Source organism: Artemia sp. Qi Xiang Cuo, chromosome 20 (genome assembly GCF_049724085.1).
Source record: "Artemia sp. Qi Xiang Cuo chromosome 20, ASM4972408v1, whole genome shotgun sequence".
Classification (NCBI taxonomy): Eukaryota; Metazoa; Arthropoda; class Branchiopoda; order Anostraca; family Artemiidae; genus Artemia; species Artemia sp. Qi Xiang Cuo.
This window is the reverse complement of record NC_142813.1, coordinates 44710742-44723075: the sequence shown is the minus strand read 5'-3', so window position 1 is coordinate 44723075 and position 12334 is coordinate 44710742. Positions and strand designations below refer to the sequence as shown.

The following is a 12334-nucleotide window of genomic DNA, read 5'->3' as shown; positions in this document are numbered from 1 at the left end:
TTAAAAAGGTAGTAATGACCGGGGGGTTGGAGTAAAGGAGGGACTACCAGACCACTCTATACCTACAATAGTTTCGGATTGAAAATCCTTGGGATGAATCCACTTCACACAAGCAGCGACATGTTTACCTTTCAGCCCAAAAAACCGGTTGTGAGACGACAAGGAAGAGGGAGCATTAGAGATGTTCTGGACCCACTTTGTGCTTCTAACAATACCAACCGAAATACCTGCATCATTCCACTTCCAATACGCTACGACATGCCTGCATTTCAGCCATGAAATTGGTTGTGAGACGACTGGGCGTCTCAAAATAAATTTTTATTCAGCCATAAAATTGGCTCTGAGACGACTGAGACGTCAGTTATGAGGTATAGAAGAAGGGACATTAGAGAGGAAACGGGCCCACTTTGGTCTCAGTATCCTTGCGAAATACCGCTTCAAGCATGGTACAACGTACCTACCTTTTTTCGAGGATATTAACAATAAGAGGGCTAAAGGGGTATGATGGAGTACCCTATTGGGGATTATGGAGGGGCCGTTGGCGCCTTGTGCTTAATTTATCGTTTTAATGGAAAATCTTTCTGTTATTCTGGTTCAAATAGATAATTCTAGTTCAACAAGGGGAAACATGCTTACCTTACAGCAAAAACTGGGCTGGAAGGGGTGGTGTTAGGAGGAGTAGCAATGGAGGAGGTGGTATGAGGAGGCGGAAAGTAGGTCTGTGTGTTACAGGCCTACCTTTTGTCACCTGCCCATTTTAGAGTGAATCCGGACTTTTTCTTCGGTCTGTACCACATTAAAGAAGTTGTGCACCCTCAAAATTTCCAAGCGGTGTATCTTGTAAACAAATTTTTATTCCATAAAAAACAATATTGGTGAAGCATTTATGCAGTAATGGCTCAGTGGTAGATGGCAGCCGTCAAATCTGCTCCAACTATCGTGGGATCACGCTTCTCTCCGTTCCTGGTAAACTCTTCGCCATGTCACTCCTGGACAGGTGTTCCACCTTTTTGCGTAGAAAGAGAAGAGTCCAGCAAGCCGGATTCATGCCCGGCAGGTCATCGACGGAGCAAATGTTTACTGTGCGCCAGTTGATGGAGAAGACGCAGGAGTTCCACCAAAAAGCGTACATCGCGTTCGTGGACTTTAAGGCTGCTTTTAACTCTGTTGATTACAATTCACTTTGGCTGATACTAAGAACTACGGGTCTACCCAAGAAATATTACTCATTCTTTGAAAATCTGTATGAGGATATGGAAAGCTGCGTGCAAGTTTTCGTAAGACGTAGTCCGACATTCCCGGTGAAGACTGGCGTCCGTCAAGGTTGCACCGCCGCTCCCGAGCTTTTCAACTGCGTCATAGACCATATTATGGCCAGCACGATGTATCGCCTTCAATTCGGTCTTCAGTTCGGAGACCAGGTACTCTCTGATGCGGAATTTGCCAACGAACTAGCGCTAGGTGCGAGGACCGTTGATAAGATTACCAATACTCCCCAGTTGCTTCCTGAAGAACCCTTAAAAGCTGGACTAAAGATCAATTAGCAGAAAACTACAGCTATACTCCTTGAGACCCCCACGTCCCGTGTTACTGTAAAGGAAGTCAACATTGGAAGCAACCAAGACGATGTGGCTGAAGACTTCACTTACCTGTGATCTATTCTGTCAAATGATGGCTTGATCACAAAAGAGCTTACATCTCAAATTTCCAAAGCTTCAGCACTTGTTGGGAGGCTTAGCAGCATCTGGCGAAAGCCAAACATAAGCCGCTTTACCAAATGCGCATCTACAATGCGTCAGTCAGCACCGTCCTGCTGTATGGAGCGGAGACATGGCCAGCTGCCAAATCTATCCTCAGCGCCGTCGATGTCGCTCAGACAAAACATCTCCGAAGAATCGAAAGACTTCACTGGACTGACTTCGTTAGCAACCAGACTCTCCTATCACGTACGGCTCAAACTCCTTTCTCGACGCAGCTCGCCCAGCGTACTGTTCGGTGGTACGGCCACCTCCTTCGAAGGCCATGTGACGCCCCAGCACGGGTCGCATTTGACTTTGACCCCACCCTCCACGGATGGAAACGACCCAGAGGACTCCCACCCATTAGGTGGAAAGACAAAGCCAATGAAGTCCTCACCCAAGCCCACATCTCGGTGGAAGAAGCTGTGATCCTGGCAAGCAATAGGTCAACCTGGAGGTACCTAGTCTCATCGTTCTCTACGCCAAACCCTCGGCAGGAGCCTTAAGTCAAGTAAGTCAAGATATATTGGGAACAATAAATGAATGTTATGTTTTAAGGCAAATTAACGTAGCTTTAGCTTGTACATGATGCAGTTTTAGAAACAACAGCATAAATTGGGTTAAATTTTGGTTATGTTTACTTGGTTAAATTTTGAGTTCAAATTTTTGGTTAAATTGGGTTAAAAATTAATTTGCTGCAAACTAACAAACCATTGGTTATATGCGTTGTATTTAATAACATTGATTGGTTGTCAGGAAATACAGAACCAAGATTTATTTTAAGAACACAGTGTATGTCAGACTGTCTTTAAGGTTTTTTTTTTTTTTTTTTTTTTTTTTTTTTTTTTTTTTTTTTTTTTTTTTTGAAGAAAGTCTTCTTGAGAGCTACTGTTCCTAAGGCTTAGACTTAAGCATTTACTCGACAACAAAGAGGTAGAACCAAATTTTGCTCCCGCAACACCTGTGTTGGCGAAACTGACCCAAGGTTGCTGTAACACGCCATGTTCTTTCGTAATGTAATCTAGATATATGTTATTTCTAGTATAAATATGGAAGCATGCTCTTTCCCCTCCTTGTATTGTTTCTCTCTACTAATAAGGTTTAATCTGGGTGAGCAGTCCCTAGGACATGTCCAGGGAAGGCTGGCAATCCACCTCCTTTCAAAATAAATACCCAGGATCCTTCCCCCTCCAGAGCAGTACCTTGAAAAATAATTCAGATCACTCATGAATTTTTGTTATAGGTCCACGGTACCGTGACTGCAGTTTCGAGAGATGAGGATTTCAGAAAGGTTACTGAAGGTGGTTGTTCACTTCCTTGCAATACACCTCTGCCTTGTGGTCATGTATGTCCAAGCATTTGTCATCTCACAGACCGACAACATAATGCGACGAAATGTACAAAGGCTTGTGAAAAGTATCTCTGTAGCTTCAATCATAAATGTAATAAAAGATGTTATGAACGATGTGGAAACTGCATGGTTGAAGTAGAAAAGACTTTGCAGTGTGGTCACACGGCTCTCATGCTCTGCCACAAGAATCCAGCCGATTTTATTTGTATGAAGAAAGTAGAAAAGATCATACCTGCATGCGGGCATACGGGCGAAGTCCCATGTTCTAGAAGCCCAAATGGATATTGTATTATTCCGTGCGATTTTCGGCTTGACTGTGGCCACTCGTGCTGCAGATTTTGTCATCCTAACGTAAGTGATTAAATTTTAATTTGATTTCTAAAAGCTTGTTTATTGTTAAGAGTGGAGATGGAGGGAGTAACTTATTGATAAGCAGCCATTTATACCGTTTCTAAGAAAAACTTATTTTCAAACTGTAAATGGGCTTGGCAGTGTGGACCAACAATTTATTTATTTTTTTCTCACTCAGCTTCCAACTTTTGGTAGGCTGATGTCACAAAGATGTGAAATTAATTATTTTGAAGCAACTCTAATAAAGTAAGGTCTGCTTATCCTGCCACAGGGACGTATTCTGGCCCTACCTTAACTAAGCTAGTATGTTTTATTTTTTAGGCTAGTCTTGGCCTAGTTATATTATCGGTACTTTTTTTTGTTATAGCGACCCCACTCCAGAAGTGAAGTTAGGTTAATCCTAATGAAAAATGCCAAAATAAGATGAAAATATAAAACTTTAGAGACGAATTTGGGCTATATATTGGCAATATTAGGGGGGTGGGGGTAAAGTATAGCGGGTGTGCATGCAAAATGTGTCAGCTAAAATTATTCTGCATATTATGAAGTAAGAATTGTTTTCTAAATACATACTGTCTCAATATTTAACCCCCCCCCCCTAATGTGCAAACATATAGCCTAAATTATAAAAGTCTAATGTATTCTGTCTCCCCACCACTTGTTTTTCACTGTGCCTAAGCTAATTGTCTCTTAAGACAGAGAGTTTGTTTTCGAGTTTTATACAGCATAATTCTTGAGTGGGGTCGAGAATAAAGGGCCATTAAAGACGAAATGTTAAGGATTTTACACATTAACAAAAAAAATAATTGACGACGGGTCCCAAAGTAATGTGGCAAAATCGAACTTCAGTAATGTGGCGAAATCGAACTTCAAACTTTGACTCAAATTTATTACATTGGCCGGACCGCCCTCGATGAACTACTTAACAGGCACAAAGTAGACCTGTGATTCTTTATCACCCTCTGCTTTCATAGCAAACTTTTTAGTCGAAAGGTAGACATTTCGTGCCTAATTTGAAGCGATATTACGCAAGGATTTTTTTTTCCTGACTAGTGAAGGAGCTTAGGCATTTGGTTATTCCCTCTACCCTCCAACCACCAACTTCAGCCTAAATATAGGAGTGTTATTGACTTACGCAGAATCCTGCAGAATCCGCTTATCACTTGGGCCTTATCCAGTTTTTTTCAGGGGGGAGGATTACGAAAGGATTTTTTTCTATGGGTGGGAATTTTACTAAAAAAAAAACATCAAAAACACATAAAAAAATTTTCATATTCAATTTTGTCACGTTTTTACGAGTCGGGCAAAATATTTTTTTTGTGTTTGTGTGTGTGGGTGGGGGGGGGAGGGTTAACCCCCTCCCCCCTGGGAATGACCCTTCTTATCGTATTGTATGATTGAAAGCATAATTACGGGAATAAGTCAAAAAACAATTTCTTGTTATTTTAGTGGTAGAGACATGGAGCCTTTCCACATCTCAAGCAGCTTTAACTCGTGTTCTAAAGTAGTGACCTTTTAGCCACTTAAAAATCGTACCTTCCTACATAATTCCTTGAATGGGTTTTTAATTTGAAATAAGAAAGAGGGGATTGAAAACAAGAGCAACACTTAAAAGTATTACTCTTGCGCCATATTTGAGCTTGTTTTAAGCTTTAAAGTCTGCTTAAATATTATTTTCTAGAGCATCGGAAAAAAATTAAGTGCTTTCTCGGGATCTTTAAGAGATTTATGACAATATAGATGAAAAGATTAAAATGTGAATTTTTGTTTTAAAGGACTAGAGCTAGTTACTTTATTGTTGACAGATTTTCTTTTATAAGGAAGCTTGACTTGCAAGCTTTTTGAAATGAAATGGAATAAACCAATCAGATGAATTTCTGTTTTTCTTTTGTATTATGCTATTGACTGTTTTGTGTCAGGATAATGTTTCATCTCAGGCTAACTGGTCATGCAACTGGTAATTATTCTTATTTGTCTTATTTATTAATTATATTAATATTATACTAATTACTTTATTACACTTATTGCATTATATTAATTATATTAAATTAATTTTTGATTATATAAATAGTTATAAAAATTTATTCCAATCATAATTTTTCTGGTGATTATTGATTATGATTGATGAATAATATAGCTTCTAAAAGTAGCATTGCCTGCAGATTTCACTGTGAAAAACCCTTACTCGGCAGCGTCACCAGCGTAGAGGGAACCAGACGTCAGTTCCTTTAGTCATCTCTAGAGTGATCTGTTCTGGGTGAGGGAAGGAGCTTCGCTGAGGTCAATGCCTCACGCTGTGAGTTGAATGCGGATGCTATCCACCCATTTCATATGTGGTCGACCTCTCGGCTATTTCCAGGCGTTTGCAGTTGGATCGAATTCGAATATCAGTCGGGCAGGTGTTTCAGTGGGTAGGCGAAGCAAATAACCGTACCAAAGCAGCGAGCGGGACTCAAGCTGTTCGGACAAGGGTGGTAATTTAAAGGACCGGAGGATATCCATTTTCCGTACCCTGTCGATCCACCTAACGTATTCGATTTTACGGAGGTGTTTTGTCTGGATAGCATCTACCTTCATCGTCTGCGACTTAGTCAAAGACCAAGTCTCTAACGAGTACAGCACAACACTTGCTACCGAGGCCGAGTAGATACAAGCTTTTGTGAGACGGCTGATCTGGGTTTGTGGGATATTCTTCTCTGAAGACGGCCAAAAACTGAGTTCGCCTTTGCCACTCTTGCTGATATCTCTGCATCTAGATCTCCATTTGAGCAGACAATTGAGCCAAGGTAGGTGAACTGCTTGACTATCTCAACATTTTGGCCACGTACTTCTATAGTTTTAAGGGGGCTGCATGGTGTGTTGTCCACAGGCAGTATTTTGGTCTTGGTCCAGCTTACATTTAAAACAAACTTTCTGCAGTAGATGCTAGCTTTTCCAGGGCAGTTTTGATGTTAGCGAGATTTTTGCATATCAATGCAACATCGTCAGCAATAATCTGACAGAACATCTCAACATCTGACAGAACTCTTCCAGCAAAATCGATGCCAAACGGATGCACCAGCAGTGTTTTGTTGAGAAGATGGTCCATGACATACTTGAAGAGTTTGGGAGCAGCAGCATAGCCTTGCCGAACACCGTTTCGAATTTGAAAATGTGATGAGAGCTGGCCATTTACAATGACAGCGCTTTCGACTTTATTGTGTAGTTCTTTGAACGGATTGAAAATTTTCTTAGGTACACCAGCAGATTGAAGGATCAGCAACAGTGACTTTCTTTCGACAGTGTCGAAAGCGGATAGAAAATCGACGAAGGCAATGTATGCCTTAATTTTTTATTCTGGAGTGTTCTCTATCTGCTGTCTAATTTTATGGATTTGCTCAATAGAAGACCTACCCGGCATGAACTCAACTTGCTGGGCAACGAAGGGGGTGGAGATACTTTGTTGTCCACTTGAGCAGCGTGGCGAAGAGCCTGCCAAGTAACGAGAGCAGAGTTATGCCACGATAGTTATTACATTCTGCTTTACTGTCTTTCCTCTTGTTGACTTGCGCAAGTAAGCCTGTCTTTCAGTCTGACAGGATCGTTTCAGAGCGCCACACAGTATTAAACAACACTTGTTTATTAGTAGTCTCGTAGAGTTTATCTTATTTCTTCTTTTCCTTCGTTTTTGTGTCTCCTGTTTTTCTACTTCTGTTGATCTGAGCAGTAATTTTGTTGGAAGACTGAGTGATTTAGAACATAACGCGCTTAATTTTGATGATAAGTTGTTGGCGGACATTGGAAATGATGGGTTGCAAATTAGTTTTTAGTTATTTTTTGTTAGCAAATACCGCCAGTTATCAACTTTGAAAGATTTAGGCCGGTCTATCTAGATTTCAAGCATGTACATGGAATGGACATTGACGGATCGCCATTTTTAAGGAGTTCAATTGAGATGGGATAATCATAATTCAGCTACATTTTTATTTATTTATTATAACTGATTAAAAAAATTAGTTTTTTCAGAAAAGAGGTGTTTCAGGGAAAACTAGAGTCATAGTAAAATTTAAAACTAGGAGAAATAGTCATATTAATTCAATCATGAAACGGACATCCTAATTTATGTCTGACATTCAATCCCAATTTATATGTCTCTCTTTCTTCATTTAATATATTTTTCTGATTAACATTTTTTTTTCATTCAATCCTAATTTTTAATCTCTTCTTCGTTTAAATATTTTTTTAGCCATATGTTAAGTTTCCTTCTAAATCCCCTATTTCACTAAAGTCTCTTGATCCATTTTTTTTTTATTTTGTTTTTTCTTTTCTTTTTTTCTGTATATGTATGTTTTTTTTTATGTGCTTTATAATATTGTCTTATTTTGCTTTGTTGGCCCTTTACAAGCCTAGCTTCTTGGGCGTGTAAAAACCTTACGTTTGTAATTGTTTTTTTAGTATTAATAAATTGATTGATTGATTGATGAATTGACATAAGTTACTATGAATTAATTAATAAAACCCAAATCGAACAGAGATTGAAATGAATAAACATCAACCATAAAGATAATACACATGTTTATCGGTGAATCCTATAACAAACAGAAATTAAAATGAATAATCAGGTCAAACTTAAAACGAACAAAAATTACCGCACCGGCAACACCCTTCTCAACCTTCTAAAGACTAGAGCCACATTTGCGTTTTGCTGAAAATAAAACTTTTCAAACAATTTCTTTCTTTTAATTTATCATTGAAAAATAAAATATCATAAGGCTTTGATGAATAAAGATTTTTATATTTTAAACAACCAATCTGCTTTCGTTAGGTCTCTCCTGTAAGATTATTACCGTGATTTTCTTTTTTTGTTTTGCTTTACATGTCATCAAGGAGGCACACTTGTGCCTCTATAAAGAGGCGACCCACCACGATGTTAAGCGATTTCAGGTCCTAGAGTTCGCAGAGAGACGGCGGTAATCGCATTTTGTAGCCCAAGCTCAAACTAAGAAACTTGCAAAATTTCATCCTCCTCCGACTTTATCTTCATGGGGTAAACTGGGCCGGAAGTTTGGACCCTCCCACCACAGCCCCCTTAAACGTTGTCCGAGTGGGCTTAAATTTAGAAGTTGAGCTGTCCTAGGGCCCGGGAGCTTATTCTCAAAATTTCAGCTCAATCTGATTACTCCTTCAGCTCAATCGATCACTCCTTCCTGTTTTCCAAAAACCAAATATAGCCACTTAAAATTCATTTCTCTTTTTTTTCTTATCCACGCCTACAGGCCCCCGTTGGCACCGGATCCGGGTGACTGAGGACTCATTCGAAGCAGAATTCGACCTGTTAGGGCCTTTTGATATTTTCAGACCGAAAAAATTATCCCCCGAATTTACATATACGAAAAACCTTAGTTTTTTTCAAATAATACAGATAAACAGGTTAGACATGCTTTGTTATGAAAATATCTGCGCGTCAATTTTCATAACAAAGCATGTCTAACCTGTTTATGTGTATTATTTGAAAAAAACTACGTTTTCTAAAGAGTTAAAGAGGCTGAGTTACAAGGTCAACCCTTAAAACGTACAGGGATTAGGAGGCACAGTTGGGGGGGCTGTTAAAGAGGCTGAGTCCCAAGTTCGAACCTTAAAACGTACAGGGATTAGGAGGCACCCTGTACGACGTGATTTGAGTATTCAGGAATCAAAAGCCTTAACACAAGAATGTTCAAGAGCGGGGGGTTTGGGGGGCGGCAGCCCCCAACTTCAACTCCTGACACGATCAGCTAACAGTTAGTCAAACAATAATAAGTAATAAACTGTACAAAAACGTGCAGAAATTATTTGAAAAAAACTACGTTTTCTAAAGAGTTAAAGAGGCTGAGTTACAAGGTCAACCCTTAAAACGTACAGGGATTAGGAGGCACAGTTGGGGGGGCTGTTAAAGAGGCTGAGTCACAAGTTCGAACCTTAAAACGTACCTGGGATTAGGAGGCACCCTTTACGACGTGATTTGAGTATTCAGTAATTAAAAGCCTTAACAAAATAATGTTCAAGTGGGGGGGGTTTGGGGGGCGGCAGCCCCCCAACTTTAACTCCTGACACGATCAGCTAACAGTTAGTCAAGCAATAATAAGTAATAAACTGTACAAAAACGTGCAGAAATTATTTGAAAAAAACTACGTTTTCTAAAGAGTTAAAGAGGCTGAGTTACAAGGTCGAACCTTAAAACGTACAGGGATTAGGAGGCACAGTTGGGGGGCTGCCGCCCCCAAACCCCCGCTTTCGCAGCCTTTAAATAAAAAAAAAAATTTTAAACTGAAAGTAAGGAGCGACATTAAATCTTAAAACGAACAGAAATTATTCCGTATATGAAAGGGGCTGTGCCCTCCTCAACGCCTCGCTCTTTACGCTAAAGTTTTTATTGTTTAAAAAAAGAGTTGTGAGAAAGTCAAACTTTAGCGTAAAGAGCGAGGCGTTGAGGAGGGCACAGCCTCTTTCATATACGGAATAATTTCTGTTCGTTTTAAGATTTAATGTCGCTCCTTACTTTCAGTTTAAATTTTTTTTTTGTTTATTTAAAGGCTCCGAAAGCGGGGGTTTGGGGGCGGCAGCCCCCCAACTGTGCCTCCTAATCCCTGTACGTTTTAAGGTTCGACCTTGTAACTCAGCCTCTTTAACTCTTTAGAAAACGTAGTTTTTTTCAAATAATAACAGAATAAAACCACAGTGTCCAAAATACATATCTTTTCCACTAAATGTAAATGCCATTCAAACCTTTAAAAAGCTTGTGAAGGGGAAGTGTTACCCCCACGCTGTACTGAGATAAGTTTGAATTTTGGGTCATGTGCTTTACATTGATTATAAGATGAACAAAAAAAAAAAAAAAAAAAAAAAAAAAAAACAAATATCACAAGGCTATTCAAATTTAAAAAATAAGAAGTACGGTGAATAACAGTGCCCCCCCCCCTCAAATCTTCTAAAAAACAAATCGTTATCGACATTTTTTGTCTTCGTTGAGATCTCATGTCCCTGTCCAAAACCCCTGTAAGTTAAAGCCAATTGAAGAAAAAAGGTTTTTTAGATATGAGCAAGCCTGAAATTGCTTTGTCTTCATCGAGGTTTACCCGGCCCTGTCTGCTTTCTCCTTAATTTTGAAAGCTATCAGACACGAAATAATAATAATAATAATAATAATAATCTGTATTTAAAAGCCAATTGAAGCCATATCAGAGACGAAATGAATTGTAGGTTCATTGTCGGCGTCATGAATCGAAAAAGCCAAAATTAGTCTCAAATTTTTGTCTTTATCAATTCATTTTGCGCTCTTTCTGTCTCGGGTATGTACTTTGTCTTTTTTTTTTTGGGGGGGGGGGGTGTGTGTGTTAAGACTTAGGACTGAGAGTCAAGAATGGAATCTTTTTTCATCGTTAGTAAATTCAGATTGTCGTAACATGCCATTTTTGCAGCGATTAAGAATTTTATGGCCCAAGGGATGGATCTAGAGCAAAATCTTGGGCGGGGGGGGAATGTGACGAGGACATCAATGAGCAAATCTTGAGGGGGGCAAAATGTGACTAAGGTCCCTATAACTGACCAAATTGACACATTTATTTTAAAAAAGAGAGTGAAAAAAATAGGGAAAGAGGGCGCCAGAAAAATTTTGGGGAGGGGAGGCAGGGTTTTGGCCCCCCTAGATATGCCAGTGCGGGGGCCTCTAACACCTCCTCGCCCGAAAAAAAATTGTGTATCTCACTTAGCTGAAGCAAAAATCTTTGAAAGTTTCAAGCACATGAGAAAACTTTTTTTTGTCTTTTGGCTGCAATTTTGCGGAGACATTCTATGCTGTTGTTTTTTAGGGAATTAAGGTCTCCCTGATCCAGGGACTTCTAAGTTTAAGTTACAAGCCAATCTGAATAAAACAGACTCTGGCCCTAGTTTTTTGGCATGAGGGTTCTCGAGATGTTAGTTACCTCCCTCCCCCAATAAAGAATCTATTTGCCGGCATCCTAATAAATGCTGTGGAGTTTTGCGATACTCTATTTTCGTTAGATTTATTGGATAAATGGTCTATAATCACAGCTAATTTTTTATGGGCTGCATGGATTTTTGGGGACAAATGATACACCGTCGGCTAGTATAGCCTCTGAAACTGGGAAGCTTTTTAAATATCTTTCCAACAGCTCTCAGAGTTTTTGCTCGTAAGATTTTGTTTCTTGTTTCTAACAAAATTATCTGTTTTACGGGCCAACATTCTGTAATTTGACATTTTCCTGTAGGTTGATCTCTTTTTTTTTTTACTTTAATCGAATCATAGATATTTAGACCTTTTAATCGAATGAGTTCGTTTTTAATAATCTACGACAACGAGGTCGATAAGACCACCCGTGGATAAAAATGCATGCGTGACCTTTTCTACAAAATAAGAAGTTTCATGTTTTATAGATTGTGACTCAAGGGCACTAATATATTTTGGGTTTCCATTAAAATTGTGCCGCTTTTTTGGGGAAATTTTATCGTTTTTTAACGTTATATAAGTTTCCATTTGCTAAAACTTTTGATGAACTGATCTAAAATTAATTGATCCAACTCTCTTTTAAAATTTGGCGAAAGTTTCTGTAAAAAGAGGGAAGCTATCCCCCGAAACCCTCATATTACAGGCTTAATCTCAAAATATTCCTTGGAATGAAGAGAAACTAAAGATTAAATTTTTTCCTCTTCGCCCCTGCTTCTATATTTATCTGAAAGCTCATTGAAAGCATGTAAATTTGGGAATAAAAGTGATCTTTTTAAGGCATTAGCCCGCCCCTCCCCAGTCTAGACACACATAGGCTATGGCCCTCCTACATAATATCCGTTGTGCAAGTACTCGCGACGGGTATGATTTTATGAAGCCTCAAAAGAACCAAATCGTATATTTAATGTG

At 39.2% G+C, this 12334-nt stretch overlaps 1 protein-coding gene across 1 annotated transcript in view; it reads left to right on the top strand.

The window, feature by feature from the left end:
• LOC148940258 (NFX1-type zinc finger-containing protein 1-like) overlaps positions 1-12334 on the top strand; it is a 156246-nt gene that overhangs the window by 55920 nt on the left and 87992 nt on the right. The window contains exon 10 of the mRNA XM_089106117.1: positions 2983-3441. Coding sequence (XP_088962243.1) covers positions 2983-3441 — 459 coding nt within the window. The remainder of the gene's footprint in view (positions 1-2982; positions 3442-12334) is intronic.